This window comes from Mandrillus leucophaeus, unplaced genomic scaffold (genome assembly GCF_000951045.1).
Source record: "Mandrillus leucophaeus isolate KB7577 unplaced genomic scaffold, Mleu.le_1.0 Scaffold325, whole genome shotgun sequence".
In the NCBI taxonomy this organism is placed as follows: Eukaryota; Metazoa; Chordata; class Mammalia; order Primates; family Cercopithecidae; genus Mandrillus; species Mandrillus leucophaeus.
The window spans coordinates 1,842,055-1,856,482 of record NW_012103421.1 but is presented as its reverse complement, the minus strand read 5'-3'; the positions used below and the strand labels follow the sequence as shown (position 1 = coordinate 1,856,482).

The following is a 14,428-nucleotide window of genomic DNA, read 5'->3' as shown; positions in this document are numbered from 1 at the left end:
AAGGTCCTGCAGGGATGGGACCCCTACAGCGCCCGACCAGGGTGCCGGCGCCACCTCCATCTCCCCGGACCCGCTGTGTCTTCCTCCCCACCCCACCCGGCCCCATCCCTCTCGCGGAGCCCCCCGCCCCGTGAAAGACTAGCGGCTCCCGGAACCCTCTCTATCTGCCTCCCCAAGAGAGACCCCCTTCCTATTAACGCTCTCCCCATCGCGCTCTACCCCAGCGCCTGGGCCCTGCTGCCTCAAGGGACCCCCGCCCCTGGGTCCTGCCCTTCTGGCCTGTTGACTCTCAGTTCCAGCAGCTCAGTTCCCTCCTAAGGAAGCTCCAGTACCCTCCGGAAGAAGCTCCAGTCCCCTGAGCCCCAGCAGGCCTTCTACCCGAGTGCCCATCTCTGCCCGTCCTATCCCTAACCAAGTCACCAAGGCCCCCAATGCCACCCTCCAGTCCCTTCCCTCCTTAGCCCACCAAGTCCAGGCCCTCCGACAAGTTTCAGAGACCCCTACTCTGTTCCTTCCTGGCTGAGCCCACTTCTCCCATCGGAGCTCCTGCCCTCTTTCCTGGAGTCTGACTTCACCCAGCCAGGGCCCCACTCCAGTTCACTCCCACAGTCTGGGGGCATGCGGCCTCTCCTGCACAGACCCCAGGTCACACGCCCTCTGCCCGCAGGGCAAAGTGTCCCATTCCGAGCTCTGGTCCCATGCTGAGGTCCTGGCTGCTAAGGACACTTGTCTCCCTGAAGGCTGGTCCACTCACCTGCCCACAGCCTCTCTGCGATCCCTACCAGCCCTTCTGGGCCTGGTCCCCTGAGGCTTCTTTGTTTCCTGTGAATCATTTTCCTAACCAATGCTGGTCCTCCCAGCCTCAGCCGCCTCCGCTACCCCACCACATCCTCACTCTCACGGTACGCTTGACCCCAACTGATCTTCTTCCATCCCCATAACAGTCCCCATGAGTCCCTCCCCAAAGAGAAAACTCTGGCCTTGCCTCCCTGCCTCCCTCCGAGTCCCCCACTTCACCACACAGGTGCCCTAAACTGGGTCCTCTTCACCAACCTCCGGCTCCCACTGAGCCCCGACCCTCTCCAAAGTCCCCCGGAAGCTGAGGGTGCATGGCGGACCCCGTTTCCCTCCCTCATCTCTCTCCAAGCCCTGTCTTCCCATGAAACTCCTTTCTCCTCTGCCTCTCTAAATTGGCCTCCTGTGTCTCCGCAACCCTCTTTCCTGTCTGGAAGGCCAGTCCTGCTTGGGGTCCTTCTGTCCGCCTGTGCCTGAACCCCAGGTCATCTCTGAACCCTTTCTCTCCCCAAACCTCTGTTCTGAACCCTGATCCCCTGGAAAAGCCCAGCCCTCTGCAAGCCCCTCCCCTTTCCAGCCTAGTCTCCACCCCTCATGCCTGGGCTGACCCCTGGCATAGCGTTATCCACAGCACGCCAGGAACCCACAGCACAGGGCTGATCTTAAATGATGCTGATAAACCCTAGTGAGCAGGAGAGGTCATCAAGCATGAGGGGCCTCCTCCTCATCTCCTTGGGCACCCTGGCCATGCTCTCCCTGGAGCCCACAGGCCATGGGTGGATGGGGCCTGCCAGAGAACCAGGGTTCCGTTCTCCCTCCCCAACTCCCTCCTCCTTTCCAAGGGCCTGGCCCAGGGAAAACTGGACCTGGTGTCCTCAGGCGGGGCCTGATCTTGGGGGCCTCCCAGGCTGTGTGTGGCCTGTGTACCATGCCCCCATGTCTCCCCAGCATCTGAACTGGGCCTACCTGACCAGCCACCACCTTCTGGGAGACACTGGCCTACCACACAGCCTCTCCCCAGTGCTGCCCCAGTCTGCCCTGAAGGCCTCAAGCAGTGAGGAGGCCTCCATAGAAGGAGGAGAGGGTTGCCTGGGCCTGAGGGGCCAGGGCCTGCCCAGGGTCACTGGGTAGGTGACAGGGGAGCCAGGGCCTGCTCCCGGCCTCAGGCCACCTTGGGGCTGCCTCTCTCTGAGGCCAGGAAACACCACTGAGAGGGAGCCAAGGGTCACAGAGGTCACAGGGCAGAGCCAGGGCCCAGCCAAACTCAGCACAGCCAGCATTCATGTGACTGTACTGGGCTCCCCAAGGGCCTGGGCTCCAGCACACTCTCTGCTAGGGGTTTCTGGTTACAACCGGGTCTAGACAGGAAGGACTACAGGGTCCAAACACCAGCTAGAAAACCAGAGGAGCCTGGGGTCAGACTCCAGGGCCCCAAGAATCCTGCCGGGCAGGAGGGAGCCCTCAGAGCAACCCCAGGGCAGCAGCCGTGAAGATGGGAGCTGGACGGAGCTGACAGGCTGCAGAGGGAGGGAGACGGGGAGAGTGGGACAGGGCGGGGACAACAGGGCACGGCTGCCTCCTTGCACCTCTCTGCCCGCCCCCCGGGGCCTCAGTGCACAAAGCATCTGACGACGGGACATTTGTCTCCCCAGAAGCCCTGCCAGGCCCTGCAGAGCTCTGCCGGGCTCTGCTCAGATTCCAGGAATGCCAAACGTTAGGCATGTGTTTCCAAGCCTCCGTGCCACCCCGGGTAAATGTTCTTGCTCCAGGTGTCTGCCGTGGTGTGACTCTGGGGTGCAAGCCCTGGAACCCCCTTGGGAGGAAGGCCAAGGTAGCCACCACCCTCAGGCGGAAGCATCAGGATAATGGCAAATGTCACATTCGCCTCATCTTCTAACCTGTTGGGGTGGGGCTCCAAGTGACTCCAGAGCTACTGATCCCAAAAGGAACTCTGCGCCCACCACCACATGCCCACAAACTCCTACTTAGCCCTTAAAACTCCATGGGCTGCTACCACTGCATCCAGGCAATGCTCCCAATCCCTCCCCTCCCAGCGGAACAAGCACACTGCCTTGATCAGCCTGGGCATCTGTGACTGTGGCAACTGTGGCTGGAGGGGACTTCTGAGTCCAATCCCTGCAACCAGCGACCCTGGGCAGGCTTGACTGGCGCCAGCTCGGCTCACTGCTCACAAAGCTGCTTCTAGGGCCTGGGAAGCAAGAAGGCCCAGATAGGCCAGCCACCCATGCCACCTGGGGCCATTTCTTTCCCAGGATGAGAGGACTACGGAGGGTGACTGGGAGGCCTGCTCTGATGGTCCCTGAGAGCGGAAACATCCTCTGTTCAAGTGCCATGGCTGCCTGGCTGGGCCACTTCCCTGAAATCACTCCTCAAGGCTGGCACTCATACTGGACACCCTGTCGGCCCCACCCTGCAGACCCAGCCAAGGCCACATCCTGCCGGCCACTGCTCCAGACCTGGGAACAAGTCGGTCCCCGCTGGCCAACCAGGCTGGACAGCTGGCCACCGCCCTGGAGCCCATGGGCTGGGAAGGGCAGGGGGCCATAGGCCCAGGGCACCCCAATGCTTGTCCTGGTGCTGCCCTGATTCAGCTGCCGTGCTGGCTTCGCATTACCCACCCCCCTCCCCATCCCAAGTTGGAGCCACCCCCACCCCTCCCCCGCCAAGCAGAGCACACCAGCACAGAGGGAAGGCCAACAACTGTATTTCCACATCAGCTGGGGCTCTCGGTCGCCCAAGGGGAGGACAAAAGTCAGCTGCAGAGGAAGGCTGACGCCAGCCCCCAGTCCCAGCCCCACCTCCAGGCCAATGCATGCCCCAAGATGGGCTCAGTCCCAGGACCACCGAGCAGGCTCCAGAAGGTGAGTTTTATCTCCTCACTCCTTCCAGCTCATCCTCAGGCCTCCACTGGCCTCATCCACAATGGGCCCAGAACACTGGACAGGTAGCGGTGGCAGAGCCCAGCTGGGCCCAAGCTGGGCAGAGGGGCCCAAGCTCGGCATAGGGGCCCTCGGGCAGGGCAGGTTTCCAAGGGAGGGTCCGGGAGGACGGCCTGGTGTGGGATGGCAGCTCAGCCCAGCGGGCGCTGGTAGGGCTGGGGAAGGGACTCCTTGGAGATGAAGGGAGCCCCAGGATACACAAGCTCGGCTGCCAAGCTAGGGCGGGGTCTTCCAAGTGTATGGAACAGATCTGTGCTCCAGATCAGCTCTACCCCCACCAAACAGACGGACGGACAGACAGGCGGACAGGTGGACAGACGGACAGGTGGAGAGATAGACAGGCGGACAGGTAGGTGGCGTTTCTGAACCCAGGAAGGGGAAAACCACAGAACAAAACAGCAGGTCTGACTTGGGCTGCCGGCTTCCAGGGCACCCAGGGCAGTGGGCAGGCAAGTGTGTGAGTGTGTGTGACTACGTGTGGGAGGCGCCAGGGGGCCAGGGGCCTCCTCCTCCGGGACTCTCCTCTGTTTCTGTGCTGGCACGCCGACGGCTTGGGAACTAGAGGCGGGCAGCCTCGGCGAAGCCCACCCTGTTGTTGTCGCGGTCAAACACAGTGTAGTAGCGGCCGATGAAGACGTCGCCCAGGATCCAGAGTGGCCCGCTGGGTGGCGGGATGTCCATGCCCATGAAGCCGCTCAGGCAGAGGGTCTTCCCGGCCTGCGACACCTGGGATGGCCCTGGTGGTCAGCACCCAGGCCTGGCACCAGCCGCCCCCCAACCTGTTGCCGGCTCACCTGGGGCATGCGCCCCACCCCCGTTCACCTGGGCCGTGTGCGCCCCCCGCCTGCTCACCTTGAGCGTGTGCCCCCACCGCCTGCTCCCCTGGGGCATGTGCCCCCTCCGCCTGCTCCCCTGGGGCATGTGCCCCCTCCGCCTGCTCCCCTGGGGCATGTGCCCCCTCCGCCTGCTCCCCTGGGGCATGTGCCCCCTCCGCCTGCTCCCCTGGGGCATGTGCCCCCTCCGCCTGCTCACCTTGAGCGTGTAGTCCTCTGGGGACAGCTTGTAGCCTTTGCCTCCCAGCTTCAGTGTGATCGTGGGCAGGGTGGACACCTTCTCACAGGGGATCATGTACTAAGAGGGGTCACAGAGGTGTCAGGGTGGTAGTGGTGGTCTTGGGGCTCCCCCTACCAGCCCCAGCCCCAGCCCCAGCCCCCGGCGCTCACCTCGCCCTGGATCAGTGGCACGGCCCCGATAGCTTTCTGCAGCTCGCGCACCTCATCCACGGGGCCCACCATGAGGGAGGTGCCTGTGTCCACAATGGCCTCACAGCCCTCCTTGCACAGGGTCAGCCCGCTGGCCACCTCCACCCTGCAGGGAGTCAGGGCGTGAGGCCCCTGCCTGGACTGGAGTGTGCTCTGGAGGCCCAGTGCCCCCCCGGGAGCCCCTCTCCCATACCCCTCCCCTGGCTGGGTTGCACTCTCCTCCTCTCAGCGCTCCTGGATGCACAGGGGACCGTGAGTCCTCCAGGGCGAAGGGTGGGAGAGGAGACCCAGAGTGGCAGAGGGGATGATGATGATGGGCATGGAGGGGATGGATGGATGGAGGGGATGGAGGGGATGGAGGGGCATGGAGGGATGGACAGATGGAGGGGATGGAGGGTCATGAAGAGTCACAGAGGAATGAGGGGATGAAGGGCATAGAGGGATGGACAGATAGACAGATGGAGGGGATGGTGGGTCATGGAGAGTCACAGAGGCATGGAGGAGATGGAGGGATGGAGGGATGGAGGGGATGGAGGGATGGGGGGGATGGAGGGATGGAGGGATGGAGGGGATGGAGGGATAGAGGGGATAGAGGGGATGGAGGGGATGGAGGGGATGGGGGGCATGGAGGGGCATGAAGGGCTGGTCCGACCCCATCTCTTTCTTGCCCAGCTCCACCACTCCCCACAGGCACCCCCACCTGCAGAACCTGGTTCCTCCAGGGTCCCTGCATGCCGCTCCCACCCACAGAACCCAGGGGAGCAGACTGCAGCCACTACTCACTGGTCCAGGTGGACCTGCCAGTAGGCCTTGCGGGTGACGTTCAGGTAGGACAGAGAACCCCTGTAATACTTGGAGTCCGTGCCGCCCAGCATCAGCTCACCCCCGGGCTGCGCAGTTGGGTCCCTAGGAGGAAAGGAAGGGAGGAGTCAGCTGCCACTCCACCCCCCAAGCACAGGAGGGCCAGGTCAGGAGTAAGGGGGTGAATGTGGCAATCGGGGAGAGCTTCCTGAAGGAGGGGCTTTCTGGACCTGCAGGGATGGAAAGGCCCAGAAGGCAGAAGGAGGGACGGACTCCCTTCTTCCTGGGGTGGGGCTGCTCTGCGTGGGCCCAGCCTGCCCCAGAAGAGGTTTTCCTCAACCCCCAGGTTCTCCTGGTCTGCTCAGGAGCCAAGGTTCAGCCAGACATCAGGGTCAAGGCTGGGGGCAGACAAGGAAGTGAATGCCAGGAGCCCAATGGGGAGGACCCTGTCTGTCTGTCTAGAAGAAAAACCAAGGAAGGCTTCTAGGAGGGGGTGATGGCACAATCTGGGAAGTTGGGATGGCTGGGTCCAGCCTCAGGGCCTCTGCACTGGCTGCTCCTGGGAACAGCCTCCAGCTGCACGCCCACTCATCTCCCCTCATCCAGACCAGCGATGGCCAAGGTGCTTCTGGGCAGCAGCACACTGCACTTCCCAGGACCTGCAGCCCACGTCGCCTGGGTTCGTTTCCAAACATGACTCAAGTACAAGCTTTCAACGCAGCAAATCCTGCCAGTCCCGTTAGAGAAGCTCTCTGTGTCGGGTGGTCCTGCCATCCCGCCAGGGCATCTGCAGCTAAGCTGGCCACCATCCCGCTGCCCGTCACTCGAGGCAGCACCAGGCCTGACCCAGTCCCCCCAGCACTGCTCAGGGCCTCCGCCCTCCTCCAGCCTCCTCCGCCTTTGCTTCCTGTCAACACCTCTGCAATCCCAAGTGTAGAAACCCGATCAGTGCCTTCCACCCCTCCTCTCCGCACCAAACATGCTTTCAGAAGCCCTCAGACCCTCCCTCCTGCCTGGCTTCACTTCCTGCCCAAGCCGCTGCCTTGAGACTACAGCTGGGCACTCACAACTGCGTGCCCCTCCCCCCACCTGGCACTCAGTCTGTGTGCCCCTCCCCTCACCTGGGCACTCACCCTGTGTGCCCCTCCCCCACATGGACATTCATGCCTGTGTGCCCCTCCCTGCATCTGGACACTCATACCTGTGTCCGCCTCCCCGACCTGGGCACTCAGGCTGTGTGCCCTCCTCCCCCATGTGGGCACTCATGCCTGTGTGCCCTCTTGCCCTCAGGGGACCCCTCTTCACCTCGCTGCCTCGCCTGTGCCCCAAGGCTCCTGGGGAAATGGCCCAGCTGGTTCACCTGTGTCCTGGCCTCCAGTGAGCAGCTCAGCCCAGGGTGTTGCTAAGGAGTATTCACTGCCCAGGCAACGGACAGAGTAAAGAGGCCAGGCCAGCCCCACGGCCGGAATTCTGCCAGCAGTGCCCCAAGGTCAGGTGTCAGGCCCAGAGACTCCAAGTGCCAAGTGAGCCACATGAGGTGAACCTGCCCCTGTCAGCCCTGGAGAGTATGGGGCAGTGACCAGGCACAGCTCAGGGCAGGAGGCCGCCGGCTGACACGCTGCCCACCCCCAGGGCAAAAGCCCCCAACCCCCAGTCACCCCTCTTATGTGGAACCCTTCGCTCAGGTCTGCCCGAGAAGAGGAAACTAACTAAGGCCGAGGCCCCCTTCCCAAGGTGGCCTGACCATGGCTCACCCATGCTGAAGCAGTGGCAGCAGGTGGGGACCCTGGGGGAGAACCTTTTTCCCAGAAGGAAGGGCCCCCCTATGCTCCTCCTAGAGGGCAGCCAGCACCTGCTGGGGACACCCACAGAGCTGCTCGCTGCGTGGTGCCGGGGACCCACACCCACCCAAGTCACCTCCCCAGGGACTCCCAGGCCCCTGGCCACCATGCCCCCTCTCCACCATCAGCAACCCGGGACCAGGACCACACATGCCCATCACCAGGTCCAGGGACCAACGGGCCAACTGAACCAAGAGGAACCGCCATGACCCCCGAACTGGGTCTGTTCTCATAGCAGGGAGGCCCAGCTGCCAAGGTCCCAGGACCCACAGCCTGGCCTGAGCTCCTCCCACTGGGAGACCCCGGCCAAACAGCTTTCTCTGCGATCTGCTTACTCCTCTGCAGAAGGGCGGCCAACCCCTGCCTCCCGGACACCCTGAGGTCAGAGGTCAGGAGCTCTGGCCACAGCAGCAGGGAGGGGGCGGCACTGAGTGGGGGTGCCCGGGAGGCTCCCAGCCCAGCCCCGCCCTGCCTCCCAACAACGCTGAGCGAGGAGAGCAGGAGGGGAGCGGGAACCCACGCGCCCACCTGTTCAGGTAGAAGGAGAAGATGTTCTGGTCCACCAGCTTCTGCTGCATCAGGTTGTCGAAGACGGGCAGCACGTTGTTGACGGAGATGCGGGGGTAGGCCATGCCCAGGATGCCGTCGAACTTGGCTGCGATGAAGGTGATGCCTGGCTGCTTGATGGCCTCCCCGAAGACCTGCCTCTCCACTTTGACACCGCCCAGGGCAGCGGTTGATGACGCTGACTTGCAGGGCACCTGCAGGCCAGGGCAGCGTCAGTGGGTCGCAGACAGGCTGAGCCCTACACCCGTCTGAGCATGAGGCTGCACTACAAAACCCAGCTCAATGCATGCCCCTCATCTCACACACGATGGGGCCCAGAGGGCCCAGCAGAAAGGGCTGGAAACGGTGAGCTGAACACAGCGGGGGATGGGGACGCGGGGTGAGGTGGAGCCCTCTTCGTGGGAGACTTTGGGGCTTGGTTTTAAGGAGATGGGAACCAGGCAGGAGCACAGACGGGGAGACCCCTTGCCCCGCTCCCTGCTCTGACCTCTTGATCCCACCACCACCAACAGGCAGGTCCTGCTCCTGCTCCTGCCCTCAGCCTTGGGAACAAGAGACAACCCGGGCCAGGAGCCCGAGAGACGGGGAAGCCGCCGACCCCAACCCAGACTCACAGCCGTGTTGCCCCCGTCCCCGTCTCTGACTGTCCCCTCCCCCAGCCCTGGATGAGGCTGCAGAAAGAGAACAGGCCAGAGCAGGATGTGGGAAGGGAACGACAGCTTGAGGCTGACACGGGGCGGAGGAGGCGGAAGAGGGCAGACGGGGCAATTTCCCGTTCAGGCTGAGCAGGGCCCAGAGGAGAGGGCTCCGAGGAGCCCCCTGTACAGACCTGGACTCCAGCCCAGCACGGACTGTTAGGAGCAGGTCCAGCTGGAGGAAGGGGCCCTCTTCCCAGGTCCCTTGGCCTGCAGGGAGGCTCTGCTGCCCTCCTGGCCTGCTCCGGAGCTGGGGGCTGTGTCACCGTCCCACTACTCCTGAACCCCTTGCGGCCTGGCCCACCCCCAGCAGACAGCTCCGAGGTGAGAATTCACTGAGGCCCAGGCAGGGTGACAAGGGCCAGCTCGCCCTCTCCTTGGGCAGGGAGCAGCTCTCCACAGGGCCCTGAGGATGGTGGAGCCCAGGCAGGGCCCCCAACAGCCACTGCTGCTCCCCCTCCCTTACCCTCCCAGGCTCCTGCAGGTGACTCTCTGCCAGCAGCCCCCACAGCGGGTTCCTGGCAATCCTCCCAGCCCCAAGCCTCCCCAACCCCTTGGCCTGCTGCAAGGACCCTGTGCAGCCCCAGGCCCAGCCCTCAACACCTGCTGGCACCTCAAACCCAATGTGCCAAAAAAAGCCCAATCAATCTGCCCTGTCCTCCCTCCCACTCACTGTGGCCTGACTCCGGGGACCCCTGCCCCTGCAGCCCCCAGGTTCGAGGCTGTCTCTCCAGCCTGCACATGACCAGGCCCATTCCCAGGCCCCTCCTCATCCTGCTGACCGCCCCGGCCACCTGAGGGCTGGGGTCGGCCTGGGATCACCGAGCCCTCCCTTTCAACCACATACCCACGGTGGGTGAACCCCACAGCCTGGCACCCTGGAGTCCTGGGAAAGGCCCCAGAGGGACTCACCGACACAGTGTCCTGACTCAGGTATCCGGAGAGGCTGCCCGAGCCGTAGTGGATGTCAAATGAGGTGCCATTCTTCACGTAGGTGCTGGACTTGTCGCTGTTGTATTTGTGGTGGAGCCCTGCCCCGGGCGAGAAGAGGGCCCGCCGGTCATCCCGCAGCCCACGCCACGGCCACGGCCCTCCCATCCCCCTGCAGTCTACCATGGAGCCCGCTCCCCGCAAGCTGCCTCCCCAGGGTGGGATCTGGAGGGGATCCGAGGCCCACCATCGTGCCAGAGCCCCAGGACTGTGGGCTGTGACCCCGGGCCTCCCTCCCAGCCACAGCTGGCTCCCTCCACGGCCACCCCAGCCCCAGCGCTGCTGAGAGCAAGACCACAGCTGGTGGTTCAGCCAGAAAGCCAGTGTCTGGAGCAGGGTGGAGGGCCGGCCTGGCTCATGGGGCCAAGAGGCGGGAGAAGTGCATTGCCCAAGTGATTCCTGAGGCAGTGCTGTGGCGACATCCCAAAAGGGCAGGACCTGGGAGACGGGGCCGGGGTACGTGACTCACAGCAAGCGATGTCCAGCAGTTTGCAGTGGATGGAGGGGACCCACAGGTTGGAGGAGCCCGTGTCGAAGACGACCGTGAAGCACTGGGGAGGCGTCCCGATGCCGATCTCCCCGTAGTACTGGGCCTGGCAGGGGACAGGGTCCGTCAGGGATGGGGAGGGGGCCCTCTCTCCCCACCAGGCCTCAGAAGGCCCGGCTGTCCCCAGAGCCAAACCCTGAAGCCTGAAGGCCCATGCTGGAGGGACGAGCATCATGGGGCCCACAGCTGCCAACAGCCACCTACTCCAACCGGCTCAGCCTGCAGGGAAGATGGGCCAGGTCCCCAGCCCTCAGTCCTAATGCCCACAGGTGCTTGGGGTCTCCAGACCTCTGGGTTCTGCCACCTATCCCTGCTCGACACATGGTGAGGCTGAGGACTTCCCCACGGAAAAGACAAGGCCGGAGGTCAATCCAGGGTGGGGACAGATGTGGCCCTCGGCCTGAGCCCCAGGTACAGGAAGGGCCTGCCTGGAAGACTCCCCTGGTGGCCTGGGGTCCAGGGCCTGAGAAGGGAAGTGACTTCCTCCCCAGGTTGGGACCGTATCAGGGTCTGATTCTGGGTGTCTCAGTGCCTGCCCTGCCCTCCAGGGTGAACCCCAAGCCTGGAGGGCTTCCAGGCAGAGGGGTTCAGCTGGTCAAGGGGAGAAGGTAAGCCTTAGTCACTGCCTGCCCAGCAACCCTTCCTTAATGGCCCAGGGCCTCAGTTTTCCCATGTGTACACAGGGATAGCAGGGACAGGTGGGGGTGCTGACTCAGGGATCAGGCAAGTACAAGGGGTCCCACGCCCACTGAGCATCTCAGGAGGCAGAGAGTAAGAGGGTCCTGGAGTTTGGGGTCGCCTGGGCGCCCGCTTCCCCCAGGAATAGAGCCTGGGCCACTGTCAGCCACCAGATTCCTGGCACCAGCCCAGCCCGATGTTTCTCTGACCGCCTGGCTTCACAGAGCAGCAGCAGCTGCTGACTCATGGCCCCACAGAAGTGACCACTGGCGGGGGGACACTCAGCAAATCTCCATGTGTGCGTGTGCATGTGTGTGTCTCGGCGTGCTCTCGCGCTAGGGCAATCAAATCTCCATGTGTGCGTGTGCATGTGTGTGCCTCGGCGTGCTCTCGCGCTAGGGCAATCAAATCTCCATGTGTGCGTGTGCATGTGTGTGCCTCGGCGTGCTCTCGCGCTAGGGCGATCAGGAACTGGCCGGTCGGGACCAGGCACACGGCACCCGGTTCCCCCCAGGCCCCCTCCCCCCAACCCGCCCAGTCACATGCCTATGAGTCTCGGGCTTCCTGTCACAGCCAGGACTTGGGCCAAGCAGGACAGAGGGCAAGGCCCCCCCCACAGTGGGCCAGAGCCCCGAGGCTGGACAGCAGGCCCTGGCCTCGAACTGACCCCATAGCGCTGGGACAAGGCTGACCAAGCCCCAGCTCGCTAGGCGGCTTCCAGAGTGCTCCCCTTTGGATCCTGCTTCCCCCTGAAGGAGGCGTGGGCACAGGAGGGGCTGCTGCCAGAGGAAGAAGATGGGGAGGGGCTGGAGAGGGGCCACGAGTCACCATAGGCCTCCTGGCAGGACAGCAACAAAGACAGGCTCCAGGGCAGCTGGCCACACCCAGGCAGACCCAATGACTGTCCCCCGGGCGAGCTGGCACCGAGGCCCGAGGCCACCCTCAATCACCCTCCCAGGCCCGAGATCCTGCAACCACAGGGGCCAGTGGCAGGAGGTCCAGGATGGGGAAGACAGGAGTGTGGCTGAGCCTGGACGCCACCCTGGCCAAGTGAGTCACTCAAACTGTGCCCCTGAGAACAGGAGGCGGGAGTGTCCCCACAGTCCCAGGGAGCTCTCTGGAGAGCGGCTCCGCTCCCAGCAGGGCTAAGATCCCATACTCACGTCCATGTAGTTCTTCAGCACCTCGGGAATGGGCCCCTCGGTCACGGCCGGCATCGCCTGGGAGTACTTCGAGATGGGGCCTTTGGCAATCAGGTCCTCCACAGGGCCCCCCATCTCCGACATGGTCCGGCGGATGGACGTGAACTTGTGCAGCGGGATCCTGTCAACCAGGGGTTGGGGCATATCAGGGAGGTCCTCCCGCCTGCTGGCCGAGGCCGCTAACATTGCACATCCATCTGGAGGCCCCTGGGGAATCTCGAAGTCACCACAGCCAAAACCAAACTCCTGCCTGTCACCTGGAAACTGCTGGCCCACCTCCCCCGTCAGTGAACGGCAACCCATCGCCCCCCCGAGGTTGCACAGGCCACAGTCCTAGGAAGTGGCCACCCACCACCCACCTCGGCCCCACACACCCAACCTGGGGACCAGTGTGCCCACCCCTCCTCTCCTCAGCCATTTTAGAGGCTCCAAAGCCCCCAAGGGCCTCCAGTCCTCCCTCTGCACCTGCTCTGGTCTCCTCCAGGATGGTGGCCAGCATGGCTGCTCAGGGGGCTGGCGGGCACCTGTCACTCCTGCCCAAAGTGCTCTGAGGTAGCCCACTGTACCCAGCCCCATCACACCTGCTCTCCACCCAGAGACCAGCACGAAGGTGGCCCCACCTCCAGGCTGGCACTGGCAGCTCTGCCTGACCTCCTAGGTGGCCTCTCTGGCCATGAGATGGGCCCTCCACGCCACCTCCAGAAGCCCTCCTTGACTACCTATCCTCCTCCACATGGACCCTATGGCTGTCCAGTGCCCTCATCCCACACCCATTCCTGTGCATTGGCCCTTCTCCTCTCTCCATGCGGCTCCACGAGGTCCAGGACTGCACCCGGGGCCTTACAGGCTTCTGTGCTCCCCCACCCACCACCCTGCTTCCTCCGACAGCTGCACTCAGGGCACCCCTCCAGAGCCCTGTCACCCAGCACACCGCCCGCCAGGGTGCAGGAGGGAGCTCCAGACTGAGGTCAGGGGTCCTGAGTTCTATACACAGGAAGTAAATAACAGAGAGGGGGTCCCTGCCCCTTCCCCAGAGCCACTGGCCTTCCCCTTGATGTGAACCAACTCCTTGTTCCAAAGAAGCTCCCCTGGGCTTTTCATCACCTGGAGAAAACCTATCCCCTGCCCCAGGGACTTGAGAGTCCAAGGTCATAGCCCGCTTTTCCTGGCACATCACGGGCGTGGTCCAGGAAGATGAGATTATTGCCTAAAAGCTGATGGGCTGGAAGAGCCCCAGGTTCTGTCCTGGGGGAGGGACATGCCCTCCAGGGACCCAGGAAGCAGGTGTAATAGTATCAGTTGCACAAGAGCTGGAATCAGGTGAGGGCTTGCATTCAGCTACCCTGCCCTCCAAGAAGCCCCAGGATCCTTTCCCCACTGCTGTGTCTGTCCTCCTTGGAGAGGGGAGGCCTGTGGATAGGCTGGCAAGGTCAAGGCAGGCTCAGGCTTGTGGCTGCTCCCCCACAACGACTTTAATTGGGGTTACCCGCCCCCGGGCCGTTCCCCACAGCCTTTGGTGAGGCTCGGTCCTACCCAGCCCACTGCTCCTGCTGGCCCAGCCAGCTCCAGCCTCTGTAGCCTTCTGACCTCACCCACCTGCCCAGGGGCAGTGGACCCATCTCAGGTCCCAGGTCTCCCACAAAGGCAGAGCAAGGGTGGGGCAGGTGCCCAATGGGATGGGTCAGCATACCCCTCCTGGGAATGCAGGCTGCCTTGCAAGGGCTGGGGAGGGGAGTCAAGGAAGCCGACTGCAGCAGCGGCCCTCTTCTGCCCAGCTGGTCAGGTATGTCGGTGGCCCAGTCAGGTATATCCAGGCCCAGTCGGTGGCCTCACCTGGCACAGTGGCTCGGCCTGAGGAGCCTGTGGGCCTCACTGCAGCACAGCCCCAGGCCCGGGGTGGGTGAGCCGGCCCACTCCCTATGCCTCCTCCTCTCCCAGGGACATGGGAACTCCTAGGGTCTGGAGGGGCCTTCCAGCCCAGGGCCTGTGATAAGAGCCGCAGGAGCAAACTTTTAAAGCCCCCAGTTCACAGGTGGTAAAGGGGTCCCTAAGGAAATGGACTCGCCCAGACTCGGGGGCTCTGGGGACTG

At 63.7% G+C, this 14,428-nt stretch overlaps 2 protein-coding genes and 1 long non-coding RNA gene across 3 annotated transcripts in view; 1 reads left to right on the top strand and 2 right to left on the bottom strand.

Moving 5' to 3' along the window:
• Positions 1–1,266, bottom strand: part of IFITM10 (interferon induced transmembrane protein 10) — a 23,722-nt gene extending 22,456 nt beyond the window's left edge. Inside the window, exon 1 of the mRNA XM_011988260.1 lies at positions 1,036–1,266. Within this exon, the coding sequence (XP_011843650.1) occupies positions 1,036–1,161 (126 nt within the window). The 5' untranslated portion in view covers positions 1,162–1,266. The remainder of the gene's footprint in view (positions 1–1,035) is intronic.
• Positions 1,267–3,500: 2,234 nt separating this feature from the next.
• LOC105545335 lies at positions 3,501–4,138 on the top strand. The gene is made up of 2 exons (XR_001006903.1): positions 3,501–4,056; positions 4,105–4,138. It is a non-coding gene; the product is annotated as an uncharacterized LOC105545335 (long non-coding RNA).
• On the bottom strand, positions 4,077–12,748 carry CTSD (cathepsin D). The gene is made up of 8 exons (XM_011988249.1): positions 12,300–12,748; positions 10,381–10,504; positions 9,834–9,952; positions 8,188–8,420; positions 5,801–5,923; positions 4,979–5,123; positions 4,788–4,886; positions 4,077–4,481 (listed from the first exon to the last, which is right to left on the bottom strand). Exons 1-8 carry the CDS (start codon positions 12,639–12,641, stop codon positions 4,314–4,316), a joined length of 1,353 nt encoding a protein of 450 aa, XP_011843639.1. The 5' UTR covers positions 12,642–12,748; the 3' UTR covers positions 4,077–4,313.
• Between the last annotated feature and the right edge of the window lie 1,680 nt (positions 12,749–14,428).

What these genes read in the sequence shown, in the direction of transcription:
- CTSD (XM_011988249.1), bottom strand. Translation starts at nt 12,641, where the DNA reads ATGGGTTGCCGTTCACTGACGGGGGAGGTGGGCCAGCAGTTTCCAGGT. An exon ending in ACTGCTGGACATCGCTTGCT is followed by an intron (nt 9,953 to 10,380) that starts GTGAGTCACGTA and finishes CGCCCGGGGCAG; the next exon opens with GGCTCCACCACAAATACAAC. An exon ending in CAGAGGACTACACGCTCAAG is followed by an intron (nt 4,482 to 4,787) that starts GTGAGCAGGCGG and finishes GGGCCATCCCAG; the next exon opens with GTGTCGCAGGCCGGGAAGAC.